This window comes from Canis aureus, chromosome 3, assembly GCF_053574225.1.
Source record: "Canis aureus isolate CA01 chromosome 3, VMU_Caureus_v.1.0, whole genome shotgun sequence".
NCBI lineage: Eukaryota > Metazoa > Chordata > Mammalia > Carnivora > Canidae > Canis > Canis aureus.
The window spans coordinates 47,587,171-47,614,743 of record NC_135613.1 but is presented as its reverse complement, the minus strand read 5'-3'; the positions used below and the strand labels follow the sequence as shown (position 1 = coordinate 47,614,743).

The 27,573-nt window shown below is 53.2% G+C and overlaps 1 protein-coding gene across 9 annotated transcripts in view; it reads right to left on the bottom strand.

The window, feature by feature from the left end:
* Positions 1-27,573, bottom strand: part of DRC3 (dynein regulatory complex subunit 3) — a 34,738-nt gene that overhangs the window by 4,977 nt on the left and 2,188 nt on the right. For 6 of the 9 annotated variants that reach the window (XR_013376473.1, XM_077892373.1, XM_077892371.1 and 3 more), the window contains 10 exons: positions 25,701-25,865; positions 21,697-21,813; positions 17,863-18,029; positions 16,061-16,211; positions 12,192-12,307; positions 11,486-11,597; positions 10,055-10,230; positions 5,498-5,629; positions 3,424-3,494; positions 1,792-1,915 (listed from right to left, as the gene is read on the bottom strand). Coding sequence is in view for 8 of the 9 variants with exons in the window: in XM_077892373.1 (XP_077748499.1) it covers positions 1,792-1,915; positions 3,424-3,494; positions 5,498-5,629; positions 10,055-10,230; positions 11,486-11,597; positions 12,192-12,307; positions 16,061-16,211; positions 17,863-18,029; positions 21,697-21,813; positions 25,701-25,860 (1,326 nt within the window). In the remaining variant the exon portion in view is untranslated. Of the gene's footprint in view, positions 1-1,791; positions 1,918-3,423; positions 3,495-5,497; positions 5,630-10,054; positions 10,231-11,485; positions 11,598-12,191; positions 12,308-16,060; positions 16,212-17,862; positions 18,030-21,696; positions 21,814-25,700; positions 25,866-27,573 lie in introns of all 9 variants that reach the window. The other 3 variants (XM_077892378.1, XM_077892377.1, XM_077892376.1) reach the window with 3 other exon arrangements.

Sequence of the window (27,573 nt, the reverse complement as noted above, 5' to 3'; positions counted from 1 at the left end):
TGCCCACTAAGTGTCACAGACCTGGAAACTGTGCCATGAGGGAGCTCCATGACTCCTCGATGGTCCATCTGGGGTCTAACAGAGTGGGCTCTTGGGGGACACCTGATTTCAGGGCTCAGGGGGAGTGACAGCTCCTTGTGTCTGGTTAGTAAGAGCATTTGACAGGTGTTTAGGGAGGGAGGGCTGGCAACACAGTGGCCCTGCCAACAAGCTGCTGCCCTGGGTGCCTGTCTCAGCCCCCAGACAGGACTGCTGGTCTCTGTCTGCCAGACTTAGCCAGAACCTGACAAGTGGGGCTTCATGAACTCCTGGCACTTGGGTTGCCCTGTGGCTGTACCGTGCACCACTGCTGGCACCGGCGAGGTACATGGTGGTGAAGAGGCCATCTCGGCCTTCCCCATGAGCCTGGATTTAGTGTGAAGAGTCATAGAGCAAATCAACACACACATGATAGCTTGTAATTTTAATAATGCCCTGACAACGATAAATGGTGTGTGTGATAGAGATGGTGGTTTCCCAGGAAAGTGATGAGGGAAGGCCTCTCCGAAGAGCTGCCATTTGGGCTGAGAGCCAAACAAGGAAGAGCGAGACACCCGGAGACCAGAGGGAAGGGGACTGTCTGCTAGGTGGAATATCAAATGAAAGGAGCAAGCCTGGGAGCCTGGGGAAGGGCTCCGAGGCTGGGGCGAGGGGAAGAAGCCAGGCTCGAGGGTCTGGTGGACTACAGTAAAGTGAAGTGTTTAATCCAAGGGTCACAGGAGGCCATTACTGTGTGGTACAAAGTCACAGAAGGATGAGGTTTGGATCCCAAGGATCTCTGGCTGCTGCGTGGAGAACAGCCTATAGAAGGGATGTAAGGAGACAGTGGTCCAGGGAAAGGACAACATGGCTTGGTCTGGTGCTAACATGGAGGTGAGAGAAGCTGAGAAATGGGGAGTGGAATGAGTGATGAAGGAAGGAAGGCTCCCGACAAGTATCTGGCCTGTGCCCCTCCCTAGAGACATGACATACAACCCCACTGCACCCCCACTGGACCCTGATGCAGGAGACCCGGACAGCCTCCCTGGTGAGCAGCCTCAGGAGCTCGGCCCCTGCTGCTGTGGGACTACCCACCCCTGGATGGGCTGGTGGAAGGTGGGAAGCAATGGGCCAATCAAATGGTTCTCCCGCTGTTCCAACAACCTAGTAATGCTGCCTATCAGACATTCAGGAAGACCTGCCTGTGAAGTCTCAGAACTTAACCTGTGTTTGCAGCTGCCTCTCACAGAAAGACTTTGGGGGTGGGGGCAAGCAGTTTAGCGCCGACTTTGGCCCAGGGCTTGATCCTGGAGACCGGGATCAAGTCCCACACTGGGCTCCCTGCATGGAGCCTGCTTCTCCCTCTGCCTGTGTCTCTGCCTCTGTGTGTGTGTGTGTGTGTGTGTGTGTGTGTCCTGAATAAATAAAATCTTAAAAAAAAAAAAAAAAGACTTTGGGGAACTAACCTGTTGGTAAGTTGAAACAACTCAATTATCATGAGCCCCTCTTTAGATGGGCCCCACTGAGTGCCCACCAGGTGTTAGCTTGTTGGCCTATTTCATCTGCCAAGCACTGTGCAAAGGAGGTCATTGTCCCTTTTGCAGGTGAGGAAACTGAGGCTCCAGGAAGCTTTCAGGCTTACTAGAGCCACGGGAGGTGGGGCCCGGGGACTTTGTTCTTCCATCTGTCTGTCCCTCAGCGGCCCGCCTTGCCCCCCCCAACCCTGCCCACCACCCGGCCCACTGGGGACCGAGCCCCGCCTACAGTGCTCACCGGGCGCAAGTCATCAGGCAGGTCCTCATCGACATCACCCTTCAGTATCTTCTCGAGAGTATTGATGGAGATCTCCAGGAGCTTCTCGTGGTGGTGGTTCTCCAGGTCCCGGCACTGAGCCATCGTGTGGCCAAGTTAAGCAAAGGCCCTGTAGGTGCCCCTGCAGACCCTCCGAGGGCTGGGCCGCTGAAAGGCAGAAGGGTCCACCCGCAGGTGCCAGGGCTTCACCACCTTCACAGCCCGCCATCCACATACAGGAAGCCCCAGGACCACTCCGGTCCACCCCTCATGCACCAACACCACACTGCCCATGGCTGACCCTTGGTGCCCTGTCCCCTCAGAGCCCCTCAATCCTCCACATCTCTCCCTCCCACCGCCTCCTGACTGGACAGCGAACCGAGACCTGGTCTCCCAGCTCTAGCCCTTTCTCCCCACAGCAGCCAGCGTGCTCTTAAACACGTACCTAGACTGGACCTCATCCCTCCCATGCTCACCACTCTCCCGGGCTTCTGACTCTCTACTGTGGCCTAAAGGCCTCGTCTTAGAATCTCTCTGACACATCCTCAGGGCCTTTGCCCAGGCTGCCTCTTCTGCCTGGCTGTCCTCCCCACTTTTCTGCCTTGTCCCTCAGGTCCACACTCAGGTTCTCAGGGGACCCTGGCCTCTGCTTACTTACTGCCTCCATAACTTCTGTCCCCTTGCAGGGATGTGGGCCAGGAAGGCAGGACCAGGAGGTTACTTCTGGGGTACAGCACAGTAGTTTGCCCCCTCCCAGCCCCCAGGCAGGGCCCTGAATTCAGGTAGCAGAAGGGTTGGTCAGGACCCAAATGTTGGCTCCTCACCCCGACAATCTCACTATAAAGGATTTGTCAGTGTCTGCAACATGGATGTGGCCCTACTCCTGGGGCGTCTGTTCTTGTAACCCAGGAGGCCTGCAGGGATTCTGGGGTGTGGCCTCCCACATCCCCATGATCACTCATTTGAGAACAAATATGTCAGGGCTTCTACTGCAAACAGGGCCCCACACAGCAGCCAGTCTAGGCATCCAAACCTTTACTTTAAAAAGGCATCATTGTTCTGAGGGTCGGGAAACTCCCTCAGACCCTGTGGAACATTCTATGAACATTCCAAGCGGTTGCCAAATCTCCATCTTTTGAAGGTGAACTTTTTCCTCAGTGAAAAACTGGAAGTTTTACATTCCTCTGGTCTCAAAGGTGGAGGGTCCCACCAAATGGGATCCTATGATGGGTCTGATATCATCCTGATGCAAGTATAGATCTCTCTCTGTAAATCAGCTGGGCTCAGGTATTGCTGGGAAAAAGTGAAGTATGATTATAGAGCACTGGCTTTTTACCCATCTCTGCCAACATGTTTAGGACATTGGTGGCAGTGGGAGGGGGTAGGTGTGACCCCAAAGGTGGCCACCTGGAAAGGGACTACACTTATTTGCATCCTGTTTAGTTCATGAAAGAGCTGTACCCTTCTCTGCCTTTTGTTAAAAATGCAAGCGCCTCCCCTGGCTCCCCTGGTGTGGGCCAGGATAACCCCCCCCACCCCCTGCTTCCCACCCCCCCACCCCCCCGGGGCAGGCTGGGAGCGCCTCCCCATGGAGGGTCATCAAGGAAAGGATATAGGCTTTGCACATTTTCAATAAAGAGTGCCACCAAGTCAATGATGTTCCTTTCAAACATGTTTATAGTCTCCTGGAAACGACAAAGAACACAGTTAGCCTGAATACCTAGACATGAACCTGACTGACCTAGCATCAGAGCAAAAGGTGTTCCTTAGAACTTAGCAGGTGCCTCCTCTAATCCCAGACCTTCAGGGTAAAGACCAACCACCTTAACCTTCCCAGGTAGATGTCTATGAACTGGCCTTCTCTCCTGACCTCTTTCTCATGGCTGTGTCACTCTCAGCCACTTCATCTTACTCACCACCCTTCAAAGGTTCAGTGCAAAGCTTCGTCCAGGCCTTTGCACATGCTGGGCCCTCCGCCAGGAATACTTGTTCTGGTCTCACCCTCGGACAACCCCCCGCATCCACACACAGAGCTAACCTCCCTCCTTTGGGCTTCTTAGTGGCATGTATCCATCACCTCTGGAGGAACAAGGGAGAAAATTGCTAAGAGCCACACCATGTGGATCACTATGCCAGCTCCACCACTGTGTGTAACTTCCTTGGGCCTCAACATCCTCATCTATGAAATGGGTTTCCTTTGTAGTAGCTGTCTCATGGAGTTGTGAAATTTATTTTTTTTTTAATTTTTAAGGTTTTATTTATTTATGAGAGGCACAGAGAGAGGCAGAGACACAGGAAGAGTTGGAGAAGCAGGTTCCCCACAAGGAGCCCTACACGGGACTTGATCCCTGACCCCAGGATCATGCCCTGAGCCGAAGGCAGACACTCAACCCCTGAGCCACCCAGGTGTCCCTGGAGTAGTGAAATTTAAATGTGTTACTTACTTCACCCAAAATGCTTTGCAAGGTGCCTCAGTAATGCTGGCCATTACCCCCAACCACTCACCACGAGTGCAGCTGCATGATGGCTTTCTACCTCCCTCTGATGTACCCCACGGGGCTGCATCCCAGTGCTTAGCTGGGCACCCAGGCCTGAATGAGACTTGAGTGAGGGAGCCATGGCAGATGTGATGGTTAGGCCTGCTCCCCTGTGAGCCCCCAGGATGGGTCATGCCTCTGATCTACCATGGACCCAGGGGGCCTCAGGGTACACGAAGGGCATCGAGAATCTACAGGAGCCTGAGGACTCTCTGTAGACCGAGCTGCACATTTTTCAAATGTGTGTAAACACTGTTGTGATGAATAAAAATAGAGTCCTTTGAAAAGCATGACTGCACCTAACAGCTTTCCAGTCACTGGTAATACTAGTACGCCTGACCATGCACAGGTTCTGGGGAATTTCTGGCTGTTGGAAAAGGACCCTCCCTGCATTTAACAGTGGGGAACTGCCGCCTGAGCCTCCCCTGATGCTCCATGAGCTGCTTTTTGCAGCACTCGAGCATTCCCCAGTGTGGAGCAAGCATCTGCCCTGTGCTGTGATGGGGAGATCTATCCATGTCGGAGGTGTCACTTGACATGTGAGGAATTGATTAGGCGCTATCTCTCGGCCCAGCCACGGCAGCATCCAATGAGGTTCAATTCATCACGGCCCTTCAGACTCCCAGCCTTAGCTGCCTCATGAACACAAGTCACTCAGGCTATAAGGACTTCTAGATAGCAGCATGCTGCACTGCCACGACTTTGTGCTGAATCGCAGGCTCCTCGCATGGCCCTGAGATGTGGCAAATACAGGCTGCAATGCGGAGGAGCCTTTGTTCCATCCTAGAGCAGGGGGCCTACTATGTTTCTCAAGCACCCAGACAGCTTCTTGGGTCTAATAAAAAAACCTCTCCCTGCTGTGGCTCTTAGGGGGTGCATTCCAGAGGAATGAGCTCAGCTCGCATGCTGCACAAGAATCACAATCTGAACAATTGGAATATATTAAAAGCAATATTAAAAGAAAACACCGGGCTGATAAGCAAAGAAAGCTTTAGTCTGCCATGCTGAGTCGCACTGGACATTTCCAGCAGAGGAGCACTCGGGAAGGCTCCAGCTCGGGTATGATTTGGCAGCTGAATCACCATGTTCCTGCAAACGGGCCTGGTAGGGCATGATCACGCCACATCTGAGCCCCAGGGACTCAGCCTCACCTCCAGCTGCTCTACCAATTGCATCTCCAGTGTCATGAGCACGTTGAACAGCTCCGTGATGTCCTTGCCATATTCCACTATCTTCATCTCGAAGTTGGTCAGTTCAGACTCATCTCGAATGGCATTTAGACTCTGGAAACAAAAGCCTGTACTATAGGAATCCATGACCAAGTGTAGTTAGTTAATGACAGGCGACAGTTGGCTTTGTGGGTGAGAACTTAGACTCTGGGGTTGGGCTGTCCAAGTTCAAGTGTCAGCTCTGCCACTTGTTGGCTCTGTGAGCTTGCAGAAGCTGCTTCCCCTCCCTGTGCCTGGAGGCAGCACAAATGCTGGCACTGGTTTGTTAACTCTGGTTTTCATTAGATGTGGCTGGGCTGGGTGGAAGAAGCAGTGGCTTCAGGGTCAGGTGAACCTGAATCTGAATCCCGTCTGGGTAACTTATAAGCAGTGTGACCTGGAGTGTGCTACCTTCATTCTCTAAGCTTTGGTTTCCTCACGTAAAGGGGGAGAGAAGTGTGTGTGTCACAGAGTCCTGGAGATTAGGTATGAGCTCTGGGCTCAGCAGGGGCTTGGCTAGCAGAGTCTCCAATCAAAGGCCCATGGCAGGTACAGGTAGAGGGACACTGGAATAAAGGTATAGTTGTTAGGAAACCAGTTGGGCCAATGGAACACTCCAGAGCTGGACTGTTTGTAATGAGAGGGTGCTCATGGGTTGGAAAGTACCCTGGGGCCCAAGCCTGGCACTGAATTCCAGCCATTCACTGGCAAACGTCCTGGGGGCTTTACTACCAGATGCACCACCAACTTGTTTCTGTTGATATATGGTATTAGTTGGGAAGCAGGACAGAGTAACTTGCCACAATTCAGTGTGAAGAATATTTATAATCTTGGCTACCTCAGGGAGAAAAATCAGGTTCAATCCCTACCTTGAACCTTACATGAAAATGTATTTCCCACAGAGGGACGACTTAAATGTATAAAGTAAAGCCATAAAAGTACTAGAAGGAAAAATGAGTGGATTTTAAGAAATAATCTCAAGTGAAGTCCTTTCTAAGTATAACCAGAAAAAAGACTTGATAAATTATACTCCATAGGGCAGCCTGGGTGGCTCAGCGGTCTAGCACCATCTTCAGTCCAGGGCATGATCCTGGGGACCCGGGATCGAGTCCCACATCTGGCTCCCTGCATGGAGCCTGCTTCTCCCTCTGCCTGTGCCTCTGCCTCTCTCTCTCTCTCTGTGTGTCTCATGATTAAATAAATAAAATCTTAAAAAAAAACAACTTAAAAAATTATACTCCATAAAAGTTTTAAAATTCTGAGTGGCAAAAGCACCCTAGACAGAAAAATGACAAGATAAACAACAAAGTGGGAAACATATTTCCAACTCATTTCACTGACCCAGAGCTAACTTCTCAATCTATAAAGGGCTCCTACAAAGTAATGATTTTTTTTTTAATAGAAAGAGATATAGACCAAAAACCAAATGTAAAAAATGGGTTAGGGCATATTATAAGAACAAATAGTTCTTATACAGTATAAGAAACACAGACGTTTACAAAACATGCAATGCTTGCCCTCACTTAGGAGAAAATACACACCCCAAGTGTGCCAGAATGGCAAACATGAGGAAGCTTGAGAATACCAGTTTGACTGGGGGCAGGCAGGGCTGCAGAAACTACAACCTCTGTAGAGCACACCCGAGCAATGACTAGCAAAAGTAGCCATGCACGGTTCTACTTCTAGGACTTTCGACCTGCAGATCAAACTTGCACCAACTCACCCATTGCAACACCGTTTGGAAGAGCAAAAGATTGGGAAAAAAACAAATTGTCCGTCAACAGGGACTGGCTTCATAAGTCATGGCTCATCTACACAGTGAGAGAGTTTAAAGCTAATAAAAAAGGAAGCAAGTTTTGGAAGGATCTCTAAGTTGCATGGATTAAAGCAGCAAAGTGCAGAACAGTGCATGCTACACTTTCATTGTGCACGCACACACGCACGCACACACGCACGGAGACTAGAGGCAGACCGACTGTATTCCCCGTCTACGGCGGTCACTCTGCGCCCATGCTTATGCATGTACTGCCTGTCCAGGGACTCCGACCACACAGCCTGCTGGTCACAATTCTGCCCTGGCTCTGCTCCCCGCTGTCTCCCCACCACAGTCTTACGAGGCGGTTACCCCCATTTCTCTAGTGAGGAAACGCAGGGTAGCAGAGTCACAGCCAGGGGTTGACATGAGCATTCTGACCCCAAGCTGTGCCCCCCTAGGCACCCGGAGGGGGGCGCTGAGGGCACCCTGGGCCAGTGGGGGCTGGGGGAGGGGCAGTACAGGACTCGCTCAGAGAGGCCCTGAGAGGAAAGAGAACTGGGGTCTCTGGCTCATGGGGTCCTGCGAGCTTCCAAGTCAGAGAGCGAGCTCAACTTGGGCTGAGCACTAGAGGCACATGGGGAGCCCAGGAAAATCCCAGTGCCAGGCTGCGCCCCCTTGGGCTGGGGCGTCAGCACCTTGTAGGGTCCCTGTAGACTCCAGGAGAGGAGCAGTCATCCGGGAGGGGCCAGTGCCTCAGGGGCTCTGAAGACCTACACCCAGCACGTTAGGGAGTCAGGCTTGGTGCCAGCAGGAGCACAACACTGGCGGTAGCCTGGCCCATGTCCTGCTTCTCCAGGGGAGGATTTGTTGCTGAGGGGCCAGGAGAAACCAGCTGGCTGGCGTCCACACCTCCCGAATCCAGTGGTTATAGGGACCAGATAGATGTCAGGGAGGATGTGCCAGACAGGGACCAGGGGACTGGAAATGTGGCTTGTCCAGAGGGGACAGCTGCCTCCAGAGAAGCTGGCAACCACAATTCTTCTTTGGAATCTGCCCATTTTTAATGTCAGCAGGATGTTCAAAACGTTTTAAAACCCTCTGCAGGCCAAACAAAACACACATGTGAGCCAAATGTGTTCCTCTGCTGACAGGCTTGAACTCCCAGTTGAATGCAATAACACCCCTCCACATCACCTGCGGAGGAGGGTCCTGAGGGTTAAATCACATGGACTGTGAGGCCAAGGAGACAAGAACAGAGACTGGAGACTGAGGAGGGCCTGAGGAGGGCCAGGAAGCACCTGGGAGCCCATCGCCAGCCAGGAACTGGACTTCTATAGGAGCTGGACTTTAAACATTGTGTCTGCTTGATTTCATTTTTTTTAAAGATTTTATTTATTTATTCATGAGAGACACACACAGAGAGGCAGAGCCACAGGCAGAGGAAAAGTGGGCTTCCTGCAGTGAGCCCGATGCAGGACTTGATCCCAGGACCCTGAGGATCACACCCTGAGCTGAAGGCAGATGCTCAACCACTGAGCCACCCAGGCATCCCTCTGCTTGACTTTAAAACTAAGAGTTCCCAACAAAACAAAACAAAACAAAACAAAAGACCCACAATTAAGACTTCCCAACCATAGGAGACTATGGGTTCCTTGAAGCCCCTGACACTGCAGGCAGGTGCTCAGACTTGGTGTGTGTGGACGGTTTTTTTAGGAGAAAGGTCCATAGCTTTCCTTATAGTCTCACAAAGATCTGTTATTTAATTTAGAATAAGTTAAGAATCGGTCTTGAAAAATAACGCTAAATGGGGGGACCTGGGGAGCTCAGTTGGTTAAGTGTCTGACTCTTGATTTTGGCTCAGGTCATGACCTCAGGGCTGTGAGACTAAGCCCCATGGTGGGCTCTGTGCTGGTGGGTGCAGAGCTGGCTTAAGATTCTCTCTCTCCCTTTGCTCATCACCCTGTGCATGCCTGCACCTGCTTTCTCTCTCTAAAATAACATTAACAATAATAATAATGGTAACTAAAAGAAACAAGTCTCGCCGAGCACTGCTTGGCCTGGGCCAAGTGGCCTGGGTTTGGCAGCTCCTGAACCCCACAGGCCCACTCTGTCAAGTGGAATGCTGTTATCTCCTATCCCCAGCCCATCTGTCCTTGTCCTTTGAGCCTCAGCCTGAGTTAAGGTCCCTCTGGGAACCCTCCAGACTCCCTGGGCCCCCCTCCAGTAGAGTGCTGACTACCACAGTGGGGAGGGCCTAGGTCTGCCCCCCTATACCAGGTGGGAGCTTGCTAAGGGCAGGAGCCATGTCCAGCAGGGGTCTGGCTTCCTAGGCCGGGCACGGAGCAGTGGCTCAGAAAATGTCTGCTAAGTGGATGAATGAACGAAAGAGAAGTAGTGGTTATTGTCACTACTGTAACAAGAGTGGCAAAGATAATATTGTTAATAGTAATGGTGCTACTACCTTGAACCCCAGGGGTGTTTTAGGTGAAGGAGACACACAGGCCTCACCCTGGGCTCAGCCCCAGCATGGTGCTGGAGTCGTGGCTGGTCACACCAGTAGAAAGCTAAAGCTCATGTCTGCCACTGAGCTGTGTGATTGCTGGCAAATGGGGACAATGACTATTGGTCTTAGGGGTGAAGAGAGGTAGATGGCGTGTAGCCCCACCAGTGGGGCCGGGCCCATGGGGCGGCATCAGCATCCGGAGCAGGGGGGCAGGGAGAGGACAGGGAGGGCCAGAGCCTACCAGCAAGTGTTTCTCCTCAAACTTGGCAATCCTGTGTTTGCCCTGCTCCTGGTTTTCTTGGATGGCCTCCTGGACACACTCATTGAACGTATCAAGCTCCAATTTCCGCTTCTCCTGCTGTTTCAGGCCATATTCGAAAATATTCAGGCAGATGATGACGAACTTGTCCTTGTAGGTGAGTGGCCATTAAGGAGACTGCTGGCTTTCTCGGGGCAGGCCGCCGGCAGGATAAGAGATGGAGGTGCTGGTAGCTCCTGGCGCAGGGCTGGGAGTTGAGATTCGGAGTCTAATGCTGTGCTGGGGCATCTCCATCCCCAGCCTGAAGGATTCAGGAATGGGACTGGCCTCAGGGAAGGAAGCTGGCTGGCATCCTGGGGGATCTACAAGGGCCCGGGAGGGGCTGGGAGCCGAGTGGTTTTATTTCTGTCTCTGGCATATTCTCTAGGGGGCACCTTTGTTGGGTGTTGGGGGTCTGTCTTCCTGCTCAGTGGCTGCAGGGCACCGAGGGGAGCCTGTGGAGGTCCGGGGACCATAGGCTTGAAGCAGAGAGATCCAGGTTCAAGTCCTGGCTCTGTTGCTGCTTTTCCCTGGGAAGCCACTTTACCTGTCTAGGGCCTCGGCTACCTCACCTGCAGCACGGAGTCCTTGAGGTCAGGCAGGCACTACAGCCCAGATATGAGCTCCGCTCGTCCAGCCAGTGGTTGGCAGAGCCAGGCTGGGAGCCCATCTAGCTGGCCCAGAGCCCTGGCTCGTCACCTTCTGCTTAGCCTCACACCTTCCCTGCCCCTCTCCCACCTTTTCTAAAATACTGGGTTTTTAAGAGAATTTCTTTCTAATCAGTGATGGTGGCACTATTGTGTCTGGAGCCATGATGACAAGTGCCAAGGACATCCTCTGGGCACTAGCTGAATGGGGGAAAGGATGCAGGCTCTTAGCCTCACAGACAAGGGCTCAAATCCCAGCTTCTAACTGCATGACTTTGGACAAGTCACCTTAAGTCTAGCTTCCCTAACTATAAAATGGGATTAATCACAGTACCCATCTCCTGGGTGGTCGGGAAATTATAAACACTGTACCAGGAGCACACAGCAAAACAAGTAAATATAGGTACTAAGGATAAGTGCCATAGTTACACACTTCAATTTTCCCTCTTGACAGCCTGGCTTGTCAAGCACAGCAGACCATGTGCCATGCTGATCAGAGACTCAGCATGTCCTCTGAAATCTGGACAGCATTTCCCCATGCCGCTCAGCTGACCCGGTGCTTCACTGCCTCTTGGGCCTGTTGCTGTGAAGGAGAGGTTTTATGCTCTAGGGTTTGGGGAAAATGGGGAAACTGAGGCCCGAGCAGAGGGGGACCTGCCCCTTGCAGGCTAGTGGTGTGGGGCCCCGGCTCTGCTAGAGGACTTGGACATGAACTTGGAAGGATATGCCTGAAGGAGCTCGCTGATGCCAGGCAGGTAGGCCAGCTTGTTGCCCTCCACGTCCTCGGTGTACATGCTGTCAAACAGGAAGGAACCATTCAGGTGCTCGACAAACGCAGCCTACAATCAGAAACACGGCAGCGCTCAGGGGACTCTGATTCACGTCTTGGGCCCTGGCTGGGGCTCAGTGGGCAGGGCCCTGCACGGGCACTGGGGTCACTGGACACTCGGCAGAGAGTGGAGGAGGGGATGCTTGAAGGTCGCACATGGCTCAGTCGGGCTGGAGGAAGGGGTGTGGGCTACGGGAGGAGGAATGGGTCCGGGGCTGTGTTGAGGAAGGACCTGAACCTTCCTGGCTGCCGTGGAAATGCCAGAGGTTTTAAGGAGCAGCCCTATCGGATCGTTTCCCCAGGCCCTCGTGCTGGAACTCGGCACGCTGGTGTGGAGATGAGACAGGTGATGTCCAGGCTGACACAGAGCTGGCTCTGCAGGCAGGTGGCCAGCAGAGTGAGGCGGGGACAGGGCGCTGTCCTGTGGATGATGGACATGCTCCACCAGAGCCAGGAGATGCCACGTGGCATACCTTTTCAATCAAGACAGGATCTGGGGGCCCAGGCCCCACAGACTTTCATCAAACTGGCCCCACAGCCTGTGGCCGGCACCCTGGAACCAGGGCAGGGAGAGGGGGTTAGCAGGCTCTGCCCAGCACAGTACCTTGTGCTTCTCCAGCTCCTCCTGCTGGGCCTGCTCATCCTCCAGCCGGGACTGAATCAGGTTCTCTCGGTGCTTCAGCTCATCGATGCTGTACTGGTGCTTACTCTCCGCCATCTCTTTCTGATGGGGGCGTGGGAAGTGGCATCATTATCAGGGCACATCTGCTCCCCCCGGCCACACCGGCCTCGGCCGTCCTGTGGCCCCACTAGTATGTATGCGGGGCAGTGGACAGCCCTCTGGTGAAGGCTGTGTGGACAAGGATGGCTTGCTTCCTCATGGCCTTTTCCAAGTTTTCTGAGTCTAAAGGTTAGGGAGGACCGAGAGGATGGGAGAAGGCAGCACAGGCAGATGGAGGATGTATGGGGCATGGCCTGGAGCAGGGGCCCAGGGATGTGTGCCCCCAGCTCTCCATAGCAGCTGTTCTGGCTGTTAGAGAGAGACAGTAAAGGCGGTTACCTGGTCACACGGGCCTCGGACCTTGGCCCTGTGGCCTGCCACCTCCTGGCTCTCCTCCTACCCCTCCTGCTCACACCCTTCCACCCACCAGGGACTGCTGGAGCCCCTGGGGCTCAGTCTTCACCCTTTCTGGCTCACTCTACTACCCCAGGAGATCTCAACTGTACTAAGGCATCAAGTGCAAGCACATCTGATTGCTCCACCCTCAGACGACACTCTGGTCTTTACCTTCAGCCCAGACTCTACCTCTGAGAGCCAGAAGTGAGCTTCTGAAGGCTTCTCTCCCCCTGCTGCCTGGAGAGCACCGCCAACTCACCATGTCCAAGATGGACCTCTGTGGTCCCACTGAGGTGGGAAGCCCTCCAGCCATTCAGCACCCCCAGCTGGAGACCCAGGAGATAGCCTGGACCCTTCCCTGCCCATCAGACCCCAGCTGTGCCCAGGCCTGTCCATGCTGGCTCCTGCTCACGTCTCACCATCCTGTCTGGCCGGGACCCCGCCTCAGCCTCCTAGCCAGGCTCCCCCATGCATCCTACCCTCCCACCTAGTCTGTCCACTGCTCCCCTGGCAAAAAGCCGGAGCAATCTCTGTTAAATGCAAACCCAATCTTGTCAGTCCCTTGCTTACCTTGTATGACTTCCTCTTGGGTGTAGGGTAATGACAAGCACCCAGCATGGCTTGTGAGGCCCTGCCTGCCACCCTCTCTAGCTCTCTGAGCTCTGGGCACCAGCCCCCTCATCGTGCTGTCTCCTGTCACAGGCCTTTGCATGTGCTCTACCTCCTGCCCAGGCCATTCCTTCACCACCCAAATCCCGCTCTTCCTACAGATCCTGGCTCAGAACCACTTCCTTGGGGAAGCCACCCCCAAACCACCATCCCTCATCTTACACATCTCAGCCTGTGTCCTTGCCTCCTGGCATTTTCACATATTTGTGGGATGATGTAATTGTCTCTTTTTCCTGTATGTTGGTGCCACAAAGGAAGGTAGGTACTTCCTTGGGGTCCGGTCTGATTCCAGATCCTGAGCTTTCTTTCCACTGTCCTGTGCTGCCTGAAGCCCCTCCCAGCCTCACTTCTGAACATGATGGCAGTATATGGATCATTCTAGTTTTGTGCCTTGGGCTTTGGCTGCAAATGGTTTATATTGCAGAGGTGACATCTTCTAAAGATCTATTATTCATGCTTATATTGTTTTCTTACATACTTTTCCTTTAATAAGGAAATTAAAAAAAATTTTTTAAAGATTTTTATTTATTCATGAGAGACAGAGAGAGAGAGAGAGGCAGAGAAATAGGCAGAGAAGCAGGGAGAAGCAGGCTCCATGCAGGGAGCCCAATGTGGGACTCGATTCCGGGACTCCAGGAACATGCCCTGGGCCGAAGGCAGGTGCTAAACCGCTAAGCCACTCAGGAATCCCCAGAAATTAAAAAATTTAAAAGCCTCAAGTATCTGAGCCCTCCTCTCCTTCCCATTCCCACAGCCCTGCCCTCTGCCTCCCCGTGCCTCCCTGCAGTCCCACATCTCTCCCTCTGTTCTCCACACCACTCACAGGGCCCTGAACTGCTCACCACATCACAAATTCTTCCGGAAACTGCTCAGGTCTCCCCACAGGCCTCCACCTTGACCGGGATAAGTCCTAAACCCCAACATGGCCCTGCTGCCTTGGCCCCCACCCTGTTTCCTGTCCCCCCGCCCCCCCCACACACACACAAAGCCTGCAAGCTCACTACCCTTTCCATTCCATGTGGTTGGCAGGGACAGTCCTCTGCTCTTTGAGGCGGGACTGCCAGCCTCCAGGCAGAGGCCAGGGCCTCAACTTAAAAGTGGCCTGATGAAAACAGGGGGAGCCCTCAAGAAGAGCTCCACAGAGCTGAGAGGCACCTCAAGACTTTTTGCTTTTTGGACCTCTGTCCTCCCACAGTCCCACTGAGGTGAGCCATCCAGGACTCCAGCCGGAGACCTGGGAGACAGCCTGGACCCTCTCCTGGTTGGGCTATGCCCGGGCCCAGCTGTCCTGCTGCCCAAGCCCTACAGCACCAAGAGGCCAGGGGCTCCGGCCAGGTTGTGGCCAGCCCGAGGGCAGGAAGTAATGTGACAGGGGTGTTTCATGTGCCCCCACTTTGCACAAATCTACTCTGATAGCTTCGAGCTGAGTCTCTGAATTGTAAAAGGGATGCCCAGACTCAGCTATCTGCCCTTTATGGAAACTTTTGGGGTCCAAGGAAAGAATGCCTTCAGAACTGTGCAGTGTTAAGTTGTCCCCTGGTTCTATAATGAGCTTTGAAACACACCTCAACAGCTCTCTGGCCTATTCCCAGCACTGGAGCCTATGCTGACTTTCAAATTATTGTATAAATGGGAAAAAAAAATACTTGAGAGTATTAGAGTTTGAGTCCGAGGAGAGGCAACTCTCCCACCCCACCCTATCCCTGTGGACCTCCCAAGGAAGCCCTGGCAAGCAGAGGGCCCCACATCTGGACGGTGGCACAGTCCACCTGGGCACCATGCTCTGTTCCGAGGTCCAGGCCGGGCAGGGTCAGCACTGAGATCTGTTGGCCAGTCCTCCCAGCTTCTGCTGGGCTCCCCAGAGTGCTCCCCATCACCTCAATGCTCCCAAGCACAGGCTCCCTTCTCTCAGGAAAGGCACCAGCTTCTGGTGAGAAGGAGCAAGCAGGTCAAACAGTCCTCTGTCTCCATAGCACCCAACATGGAGGGACATCTGTTCCAACCACCAAGGCCTCACATATTGGGCCAGGTTCTTTCCTTCTGGTGGGGAAAGCCCATAAACTGATCACACTGTGGGGCAAGAAGCAAGCCACAGGAGGCAGCTCACAGCAGGGGCATGGGAAAGAGGGGGCAGGGGCCAGACCCGGCAGCGGCCAGAGGCAAGGCCTTCACCAGCTCTGTCTGGCACCAGCTCTGGGTCCCACCACCCTGGGCCGTGAGCTCCCAGCGAGGCACGTCACTGTGTAGACCCTTGGGTGGCAAGCTGAGGGTGAGAGCTGGCCTGCCTCATGGGCCATGGCGACAGCAACGTGAAATAGCAGCCTGTGTGTGGCAGGTAAGTGCAGGACCACAGTCAGTGGTTACTGCTGCTCTGGGGTAGGGACGAGTCCTGGCTCTGCAGAGAGCCGCTCATGCTGGCTAACTGCTGGCCCTCCCCTCCCCAACTTCTGCATCCAGAAAATCAGACAGTGCAGGATGGCAGCAGGGGGGCGGGGGTGCCGGGAAGCAACCCAGGGAGGGCCTGGCCACCTGTGAGCAGGTCCGGAACTGCCAGCCTCAGGAATCTACCCACAGAGGCATCAGCTCCCCTGTGTGCACAGGAGGCCCGGCCTCCACGCCCCCAAGCCTGGGGTGGGGGTGGGAGGCCTGAAGACTGACCCAGACCGGGGAGGCCCGGAGGGAGACACTTGCCATGTGGTCGTCGATACGGTGGAAGTCCAGGTACACGAGGTCAGGAAGGTAGGCACAGACGAACATCTTGTAATCCTCCGACTCTGCGATGGGGTTCCCAGAGAGGCTGAGCGTCCGCAGGTCCTTGAACCGCCGCAGGTAGATGATCTGAGAAGAAGAGGGGAGAGCAGCCTGTTTTCCTGGGTGCTGCAAAGCCGAAAACAGCCCTGGTGACCTCTCCCCTCATCCCTCGGCCAGCGTCCGCAGCCTGGCCACGACACTGGCAAGCACTGGGTGGAGTGCCGAGCGAGGAGCGGGCTGGACGGCCGTCCTGATCCAGGCTAGCTGTGGGACCCTGGGCAAGTTGCCTAACGTGTGAGCCTGTTTCCTCATCTGTAACATGGGTACAAGGGTTCTATAATGGGTGTCATAGGTGTTGAGAGACCAAAGGAAATGAGCTCTGGAAAGCATTTAAAGGTGGGCCTCTCACCTGCTCAGTAAATGGTGGTGGTGGTGGTGGTTAACTACTGGTCAGAGTCGGCGTGCCTTTTCCTTGGAAACCTTGTGCAAGGGCCAGATCTCTTAAATTAAATGGAACCCCATCCAGTAACCTTGGATTCACTGGGTGACAGAGGGACATTCGCTACCTACCATTTATTCTTCCTGTACTCTGTTTTAGTAAAGTGGGACGGGGTGGGGGGACAGTGGAGTCAATAACATAGCTGGTATTTCACTTGGCAGCATCTTCTGAACACCCAGATGCTGTACTATGCAAAAGACGGAGAAGAAATCTAGCACGCTTTTTATAAGGAGTTTCTCTCAGTCACATATGTATTTGTTCTGCAAATGCTATTAAGCACATACGGGTCTCAGGCAGGTGCTAGGCTGTGGGATACAGCGGGAACAAAGCTCACATGGTCCCTACCCTTGCATCAAGGCTTCACATTCTTGGGGCAGCCTGGGTGGCTCAGCGGTTTAGCGCTGCCTTCAGCCCAGAGTATGATCCTGGAGACCCAGGATTGAGTCCCACATCGGGCTCCCTGTATAGAGCCTGCTTCTCCCTCTGCCTGTGTCTCTGCCTCTCTCTGTGTGTGTCTCTCATGAATAAATAAATAAAATCTTTAAAAAAAAAAAAAAAGGCTTCACATTCTAGGGCCAAGGAACAGGAATGTTCTAGAAAGTCAGTAAAACCATGACGGTCTGGGGGTAAGTGCGGTGAAAATATATAGATGGGGTATGAGAAAGAGTAGCAGCCAGGGGACCCGGAGGTCTCTGAGAGCCGTGGGAGAGAGGGGGAGAGCACATCCCAGCCCCAGGTCACCTGCTCTCAGGATGTGCAGCCTGCCTTCCCCCACAATGCCAATGCCACAGGCTGTCACCTCATATCTTGGTTCTGTGGGTATGTGGTCAGCACCCCCAAAGGGACCAGTCTCTGTTTGTCTCTGTACCTTTGAGCTCAGGCCAAGTGCCCCACATCCACTAGGTTCTCACCTCAGCAAGTGTCTGTTATATGAGTGTGGGGCTCAGGGGAAGAGGCAGACATATGACCTGGCAATCCACTGGTGGGCTAAGCACAGGGGAAGCATGGTGTTTAAACACTATCAAATCTCTTTGTGTAATAATCTGGATTGCTGGCTTTTCTAGGAGAAGGAGGTGATCTGGAAGGCCGAGTCTCCATTTCCCCTGGCCACGGACCCTCCTCCCACAGCCCAGCTCCTCCGATGACCTATAGTGCCCGGCCCCACCCTCTGCTCCGGGTCAGGAGGCCAGCAGGAGCGGCCACTCTGGTCTCCAGCACCAGCTGTGCCCGAGAACTCACATTCATCATGTTGCCGATCTGGTTGTTGCCCAGCGACAACACCTGCAGCTTGACGAGGGCATCCAGAGAGTCAATCTTGGAGATCCGGTTGTTGAACAAGCTTAGGTCTTCGAGGTTCACCAGCGTGTCCAGCCCCTCAATGGCCTCAATGTTGTTGAAAGACAGGTCTGGAAGGAAGAGGGCTATGAGGGTCTGGAGGGTGGACTGTCGTGAAACAAACCCAGTGGGCTACCATGCTCTAGGAGACAGCGGCAAGCTGACAGGCCAGGAACTGACTCACTGTCTGACTACTTATGGTTTTCTAGAAGCCGGGCATGAATTCTTTCCTATGGTTTCCAACTATGACTGCCCCCTCCTGTTTCTGCCACTCATCTCCCTGGCTGGGCGCAGACGGGCAAACACTCATGTTTGTGCTCTGTGGTTGTTTTGGATGGAAATGCTGAATGGCAGGTCCAAAACGGTACATCTTGGAGTGGGAGGAGACTGTTTGGAGGGCCTCCTTCCCTCAAACCTATGGGCATTTTAATAATAATACCTCCTGGGGTGCTGGGTGGCTCAGTCAGCTAAGCGTCAGACTCTTGTTTTTGGCTTAGGTCATGATCTTGGGGTGGTGGGATTGAGCACCACATCAGGCTCTGGGCTCGACTCAGAGTCTGCTGGAGACTCTCTCCCTCTGCCTCACTCCTTTCTCCATTTAATAAAATCTTAAAAAAAATAATATTGGGGATCCCTGGGTGATGCAGCAGTTTGGCGCCTGCCTTCGACCCAGGGCGCGATCCTGGAGAGCCGGGATCGAATCCCACGTTGGGCTCCTGGTGCATGGAGCTTGCTTCTCCCTCTGCCTATGTCTCTGCCTCTCTCTCTCTCTCTCTCTCTCTGTGACTATCATAAATAAATATAAATTTAAAAAAAATTAAAAAAAATAATATTGCCTGTCTGCTTAGCATTTACCAGTTTATCAGGTGCTTATGAGTATATCCTCCGACAATAACCCTGAGTGGCAGTCTGGAATTTCTCTTCCCATTTGATTATAGGGAAACTGACGCACAGACAGGCTCAGTGATTTGCTCAAAGCCACACAGCTAACAGTGGTGCCAGAGTTCATCCAGGGCTCCTTCCTGGACACATAGCAGGCCAGGATCTTCCAGCTGCATCACAGCTCACCTGGGGGCCTCCAAAACCCCAACTCCGAATCCCCACTGAGACACTAGGCCCTCTCTAGCCCGAGGTTCACATTCCGGGGAACAAAATTTGCTTTGTCCCCCACTGTGGGTTTAGGGGTCGGTTGAGCCTGGAGCTGCAACTCTATCCAGGGCTAAACTGGAAATTTTTCATAAGCTTTGAAATTTGCACGTGATAGCTGCATGCCATCACATTTAAACGGTGGTTTGGGAACACCTGGATGGCTCAGCAGTTGAGCATCTGCCTTCAGCTCAGGGTATGATCCCGGGGTCCAGGGATTGAGTCCCACATCGGGCTCCCTGCAGGGAGCCTGCCTCTGTGTCTCTCATGAATAAAAAATAAAATCTTAAACAGTGGTTTGGGAAGTCCATTTATCCACATCTGAATTCAGCCCCCCTGGCCTACCAGAGGACGCTCACCTGCTGAAAGTTGAGACTAATGCTAACTTCCCATCCCTTTCTCTCTTAAGTCCATCACCTTATTTAACTCCCACAAGGGTTTCATCGTTTACGTTTGATGCATGAGGAAACCAAGGTTCAAGGGGCCTGGTAGTATATGCCCGGGATCACCCGACACATAAAGAACCCTCTGAGGTTCAGAGGGCTGTAGGAATGGGTGTAAAATCAGTACATGGCCAGAGCTGGGCTTTGAGCCGGGGTCTGCCATATGCCAAGGCTGCCCATTCCCCTTCCCACCATGCAGCCAGTTCTGTTCTGGGAAGGCTGGCCCTGCCCCACTGGAACTGGCTGAATGCTGGTAAAGGTCTAATAAGGGGGTTGGTGGGCCAAGCCGGGGAGGCCATGAATTGCAGTGCTCACCCATTTCTGTGGTGTAAATCCTCCCATCGTGGCCAATTTCAAGCTAGCAGCCTGACATCTCTGAATGCACGGCTGGGATGAGATGTACATCATAAGCTTTGGAGAGCCAGTGCTAGCTAGCTCCAGCACAGCCTCAGCCCTCAGACAGCTGACATGGTGGGCCACCAGCAGGGCCTCGCATGAGCTGGGGGCTGGGCTGAACCCTGGGGCACTGTCTCTCCTGCCCCCCTGCACCTCAGGGACCCAGACCTTCCTGCTGTCATTGGGTCCCTAGGTGACTGGGACTATGGCTGGACAAAGGCCAGCCTCTCACTCTTTGAGGGGAATCACCCGACCTCTTACTAGAAATTTCCCCTCCACTCTCTCATGCCTACGGAACCCTAGGTATTACAGGAGCTATGGCACTCACTTTACATCAGAGACAGTGGGGCCTAGTAGCTGTCATCTGAAAGCATGACATTCAGATAGCTGGAACCCAGAAGGCTTTCTAGAAGAATCATGGCTCAGGGTCTGGGCTGATCCAGTATCATTTCCCTTCATCTATAAAGACAAAGACTCCTGGCAATGCAGGTGCGCTGTCACACCCAGATTCAGCATTAATGGGTGCTGGGTGCCACAAGGACTTAGCTGTCAGAAGACCTGGCTGTAGGCCACCTCTGCTGCCTGTAGCCTATGACTCCATCAGGCCCATCAGCCTCCCAGCATCCTCTGCTGCATCTGAGAAATGGCAACGTAATCCTGTCCATGCGGCTGCTGTGGGCTGGTGACTGTCAGAACCACCGTAGATGAGAGTATTTTGGCAAATTGGGAGGTGCACCAATGCTGCAGGCTGCTCATGAGTGGGAGGGAGTGTGGGCTCTGGGGTCAGGCAGACATGGGCTTGCACGCCTGCTCTGCTGGAGCTTTTGGGTAAGTGCCTTGGCCTCGCAGAGTCTCATTTTGTCTTCTGCACTTTGGGAGTGTAACGCTCACCTGTCAGAATTGCTCTGAGGGGGATCCCTGGGTGGCGCAGCGGTTTGGCGCCTGCCTTTGGCCCAGGGCGCGATCCTGGAGACCCGGGATCGAATCCCACATCGGGCTTCTGGTGCATGGAGCCTGCTTCTCCCTCTGCCTATGTCTCTGCCTCTCTCTTTCTCTCTCTGTGACTATCATAAATAAATAAAAATTAAAAAAAAAAAAAAAAGAATTGCTCTGAGGGCCAAATCAGACAACAGTGTAAAGAGCTCTCTGGCCAGCCCTCTCTTCCTGTTCATCAGAACCCTGTGAGGCCAGAGCCATGGGCCAGAGCTCTAGGAGACTGGGCTCAGCTGGGAGCCTGATGCTCCCATTACTCACTGTGGTCTCTCTGCTCATCCCTACACTGGAGATGCTGTGTGGATTAACAGGCCTCACACGGAAAGCATAAAGGCCTATGCTTAGCAGGTGCTCCAAGCTCACTAGTAGCTATGATGATTGTTTCTGGTTTGCTCTGCCCTCCCCCTCTCCCCCCACCCCCCACTGCTGGCAGGGCCTACAGCTGTCTGCCAACCTAAGTCTAGAGTAACTAGAAGGAGTCCAAGGCTGCTTCCCTGACCCTCTCCCAGCTGGGGAGGTTTGGCAGGTGGGTCAGAATGTTCTCACCTGGTGATGTGTCCCAGCACATCTTTGCTGGCTCTGCCCAGCAAAGGCCCCAGGCTTTTAAAAAAGAATGGCTTTCTTTTTTCCAGTCAATTGGACATTCTGCTGCACCCTGGCTGATGCTGAGCCGGCAGCAGAAAATTGCCTGTGAGACAATTAACCTTGGTCAGGTGTCCCCTTGGATGAGGGTGGACACACATGTAGGAAGGGCCCTTACCCAGCCAGACCAGGTGTACAAGTTGCTCCAGGCCCTCGATCTTCTCAATGATGTTGTTGTCCAACTGGAGCTTTGTCAAGTTCTCAAACTCCCAGAGGCTGTCTATGCGAAGGATGTCTGAAACAATTGGAGCAGGTGCCTTGGTTGGTTCCAGCCTCAGGTTAGGGTAGAGTTTAATGCCAATGCACTGGGGAATCCAGGCAGCCGATGTACAAGACCCCACAATTCTACCACCGTGCCCTGGAGATGTGGGCCAAACGCCCAAGAGTCTCTTTATTGATGCACAGAGGACAGAGATCAGGGCTGCTGGCTGGGACCACAGCAGGACATTACAGGTCTATGGGGGGACGGGTGTCACAGGGTCCTTATGAAGGTGGACTGGATCTGTCAGGGCATGAGAATCAGTCCTGCTGCTTCTGTGTAGCCTGGGTGCTGCCCAGGAGACTGTAACACCTCCAGACACAGGTCACAGATAGTGCCCTTCCTTCTAGTGTGACAAATACAATAAAGTCTGCAGGGTGCATACCTGTATCACCCACCCCTTGTGTGCTGTTGGTGAGTGTCAATCAACTAGGTCAGTCATTTGGGAGGGCAATTTGGCCAATTTTCCTGAAATATTTACTTTCCATGTCCTTTGACTCTGAAAAATTTCTCTATTCAGAGTCTGTAAAGACACATTTGTGTATGTTGCCCAAAGAAATACCTATAGGCACATGACAGGTAGAAAAATGGGGGGGGGGGGGGCAAATGTCCATATATGGGGAGTGGGATAAATCACCCATCCAAAAGAGAGGCAGGGGATCCCTGGGTGGCTCCGTGGTTTGGTGCCTGCCTTTGGCCCAGGGCGCGATCCTGGAGACCCGGGATCAAATCCCACATCGGGCTCCTGGTGCATGGAGCCTGCTTCTCCCTCTGCCTGTGTCTCTGCCTCTCTCTCTCTCTCTGTGTGACTATCATAAATAAGTAAAAATTAAAAAAAAAAAACAAAAAAAAAAAAACAAAAGAGAGGCAGGTTCCTGGTGTCGCTGAAGCACCTGATCTGTGGTCCCTAAGGGCCACCTTCATAGGCACACAGCCAACTCATTCCTTTTGCCAGGCTGAGTTTGGTTTCCGCTTCTGACAGCCAGAGGAGTTCTGAACTATACTTAAGTATAAATAACTATACACTCTGTATGTAAAATTTTAGAGGCCTAAATTTATCCCCAGTTTTTTCTAGGAGCCGTAACAGCCCTGTTGTTTATATGTCCCCTTTTTCTATATTTGCTTCTGTAATGATTTCTAAAACTCATAAAATTAGAATATCATTATTAAAAAAACTGGAACAGGGGTGCCTGGGTGGCTCAATGGTTGAGCATCTGCCTTCGGCTCAGGTTGTGATCCTGGAGTCCCAGGATCGAGTCCTGCATTGGGCTCCCCACAGGGAGCCTGCTTTTCCCTTTGCCTATGTCTCTGTGTCTCTCATGAATAAATAAATAAAATCTTTAAAAAAATACTCTTAATAACCACACATTTGGGGCAGTAGTTTCAATATTCATTCAGAAGAGCAGGGTTTGCAATGGGGTGTTGAGGTCAGGCACCCTTCCTCCCCGCCCTCCTCAAGCCAGGTCCAGGTCTTGGAATGGTGGACAGCATTAGTCTGACCCAGGGTCCTGCCTCTGCTGGGTTCCCAGGGTCGCATGGGACTGGTGTCTGTTCCTAACTCTCTGAGGCCAGATTTCCCGGAATGATACCAGCTACTGTCTCCACCTATGCTCCCTTCCCTGTCTGGATTTTCCAGGAGGCTTTCTGGCCCTGGTTTCAGAGTGACAGCTCTTGGCTATGGCTTACTTCCTGTAGATGCCACTCACTTGGGTGGCTCCCTCACTCTAGGTGCTCTTCCTTGCAGACCTATGTGCTGGCTTTTCCTGAGGCATCAGCAGTTCAAGTGGAAAAGCCAACACAGCACAACAAAAACCTGGATGTATCTGACAGCTGTAAGTGAGTTACCAGCAGGACAGCACTGCCCAGAGAGTCCATTTATTCTTCAACATAGACATGGTCTCAGCCCATTGTCATTGCTGCCTGGACCACAGTGGTGACTGTCTCACTAGTCTCCCTGCTCCGGCCCTGGGGCCACACACTCTTATCCTCCTACAGCCAGTGGGATCTAGTGGAAACCTAGATCCTATCCTGTCCTTCTGCCCAGTACCCTCCAAAGGTTCTCATCTCACTATAAAAGCCAAACACTGTCTCTTGGCCCCACAGCTGATGCTAGCTGACCCTACCACCTCTCTGACCAGTCTCCATACAGGACTGTCTGCCTCAGGGCCTTGGCACTGGCAGCTCCCTCTGCCTGGAATGCTCTCCCCAGATCTCCACGTGGCCCTTTCGCTCACTTCCTTCTAGTCTTTGCTCATTTGTCACTTTCTTGATGAGGCCTCTGACCACCCAATAAAACATGGAAGCCCACTCTCACCCCTTTGATCTTCTTGATTTTCCTCCACAGCACATATCACCTTCAGCACATGCTATTATTTTCCTTATTTTTCCCATCACCTGAACATCAGTTCCAGGAGGACAGGGTTTTTTTGTCCTTTCCGTTCACTAGTGCCTAGAACAGCACCTGGCATATAATAGGCATTTGATAAAAACCGGTGGAATGAACCTTAGAGGTGGGAGGGGTTTAGCAAAAGGAGGTGAAAGCCCCTGCTGGTGACAGCTATTCTGCAATTCCTTTAACCCTCCCACCACTGAGGTGGCTGAGGCCCCGGGTCCCTCCCTGCTCTGGCGGGTCCCTCCCTGCTCTGGCGGCTTGGCCATGGAGACTGTGCTCCGGGGAGGCCTGTGGGTTTTGTGAGGCTTGGGCCAGGGCCATTTCTGCCTTGCCCACTGCCATGCCCCATGGTCTGATGCAGACCGCTGTTCCTCCTTGTCTATGGGAAGACCCAGCAGGCCAGTGTAGAAACCCAGGACAGAGCAGGACTGCACATCAGCCCAGGTGACTCTGCAGGGGCTTACCCACCCTTCTTGCTTCCTCTTGCACCCCCTCCATTCTGACTCACTGGCCTTCTTGAATGAGCCAGGCACTACGCACATGTTGCCTCATTTTTTCCTTCCAACCAACACTTGAGACATGGACTGTAATCTTCCCATTTTACAGATGGGGACACCCGGCACTAAGGACCTACCTGGTCCTGGGCCATATCTTCCCACTAGGCTGTCCTGCTGCTCCTGACATACCTCTCCTGCTTCCTGCCCCAGTGCCTATCCTCCTCCTCCCCATGGCTTCTTCTGAGCTGCATGGGGCCACCCTCCTGGGTTCCACCTGCCAGGGACCCCATGCCAAGGAATCCACATGGAGTTTGATGGAAACAGTGTGGCCTTTGGGTTCACTTAGATTTGGAGGGGGGAACTGTATCTCTTTTTCTATTATTCAGGATCAGGTGTGTTGTAGATATTCAAATGCTAATGATATGCAGTACTAAGCTTTAAAACACTTTGCAGGGCACCTGAGTGGCTCAGTAGTTGAGCGTCTGCCTTTGGTTCAGATCGTGAACCCAGCATCTTGGGATTGAGCCCCTCATTGAGTTCCCCACAGGGAGGCTCTTTCTTCCTCTACCTGTGTCTCTGCCTCTCTCATGAATAAATAAAATCTTCTAAAAAATAAAATAAAAATAATAAATAAAAACACTCTGTGCCAAACCTTTTATTTTTTTAAAAATATTTTTATTTTATTTATTTGTGAGAGACACAGAGAGGCAGAGACATAGAGAGAAGCAGGCTCCCTTTGGGGAGCCCGATGTGGGACTTGATCCCAGGATCCTGGGATCACGACCTGAGCTGAAGGCAGACACTCAAACACTGAGCCACCCAGGTGTCCCCTTCCTATGCCTTCTAACCCAGGCAGGCCCAGATGCTGATGCTGGTCCTGAGATCATGGGCCCTGTGTGGAGTTCTGGGGCAGAGAGGCCAGGAGTGGGGCTGCTGTCCTGCTTGGTGCCCCCAGCCCAGCCCAACATACATACTCTGGAAGTCCAGCCGCAGTGACAGGACATCCTTGAAGAGGATGCCCTCCTGCCTGGCCAGCTGCCCAGCCTCCTCCCGAGGGCCTTGTTCTCCCACAGCCAGCTTGAGCATGTCCTCATCCATCACCCTTGGCTCCAGTGAGTTGTACAGCCGGTGCATTTTCCCTAAAAAAAAAAAAAAAAAAAAAAAATTCCCACCATGTTCCTCTTCCCCAGTCTGCTTCTGCTTCTCCCTTAGTCGGAGGACAGAGTCTGGCTGGGGTCTCTTTAAGGTATTTGTGGAGCTGCCCCCTCCCACTCCTTGGGTGCACTACACCTGGGGGCTAGTACTTTTGCACCAAGTCTACCCTTGTCCTGCTGCCTGGCACCCATCTGCAGGGGTGCACCCCTCCACCCCCCGTGTCCTCGCTGGTCTCTTTGGCCCCTGGAACTCAGTGCTCCTTTTTTTTTTTTTTTTTAAGATTTATTTATTTATTCATGAGAGAGAGAGAGAGAGAGAGAGAAGCAGAGACACAGGAGGAGGGAGAAGCAGGCTCCATGCCGGGAGCCCGATGCAGGACTCGATCCCGGGACTCCAGGACCGCACCCTGGGCCAAAGGCAGGTGCGAAACTGCTGAGCCACCCAGGGATCCCCTGGAACTCAGTGCTCCTTGTGGCCCTCGTCATCTTTGGCCTCTGGCTTTCCTGACCCAGCCTTATTCAATGTCTTGCCACCAACCCCACCAGGATCCTTGGCAGCTCCGGCCAGGTGCAGCAACCTGCAGCTCCCCTTCTCTGGGAGACTCCCACAATCTCACCACAAGCTGCTCAGTGAGTGGATATTGGCGGACACTTGCCCAAACTGCCATCCCTGTTCCCCACCCCCTGAGAAATGTGGACTTGGGGACAGCAGGCTGGAGGTCCCATCAGAGCTGGCTGTGGGTGCTAGGGAGGAACTGTGGGGGTCACTGGCTATCCAGACATGTGGCTGAGCAGAGAGAACAAGAGGCGATGAGGCAGATGGACAGAGAAGAGAAAGAGTTGGGAACTGAGGTGATCCAGAAATAAGACAAAAGGGCCAACAGACTGACATGGTCTTTGCTGGCTTTCCCTGCTCCTCATGTCCCTAATTCCAGGCCCTGTGAGCATTTCCTGGCTTCTCACATTAAACTCTATTTTACTTAAACTGACCCCTGGAGGTTTCTGCTGCTAAGGGGCCAAAGGGATCTGGCTGAGATTCTGCAGGCAAATGGGAGATCTGTGGAGCTGGTTAGCCACAGGCTGACCTTGGGCTGCTGTTCCTGGCTGGACAGAGCCACAGCCCTGGGAAGCCTGAGCACCCCTGACCTCATTCTCATCATTACCAGCCTAAGAGTGAGAGCATCCAGAAGGGCTGGACCCTGCAGGAAGTCGCACTCTTTTGGAAGCTCCCAGGTTCAGCCCTTCCTTCTTTCCTCCTGTTTCTTGCCACCATTCCCCCTCCCCCCACTGGCTTCACCATCTACCTTTGCCCTCCTGGTCCCCCACCCAGGCCTCTTCCCTGATGCTGGGGAGTCCCTGAATTATCCCACTGAACACCACTGGAGGGACAGCTGGTGTTGGGTTGATGGTGTCCACTGCAAACTGGGGTGGCCTGGCAATCCTGCCACCTGGTCTTAGAGGCTGCCACTGCCCTCCTTGCCCGCCATCCACTTGGACGCAGCTTATATAAACCTGCATCTTCCATTTCTGGGCTGTCTGTGATCTAATGGCCTTGTGCGTTTAACTATTGTGAGTCTCTTCCTTCTGCCCCTGAGGAGACACAGCCTCCTTGGACCCTGCTCCTGGCCCCAAGCGCTCCCCCCCACGCCCCTTCTCACCTGGGCCCTCCATCCTCCCACCCTCTCCAGTCTCA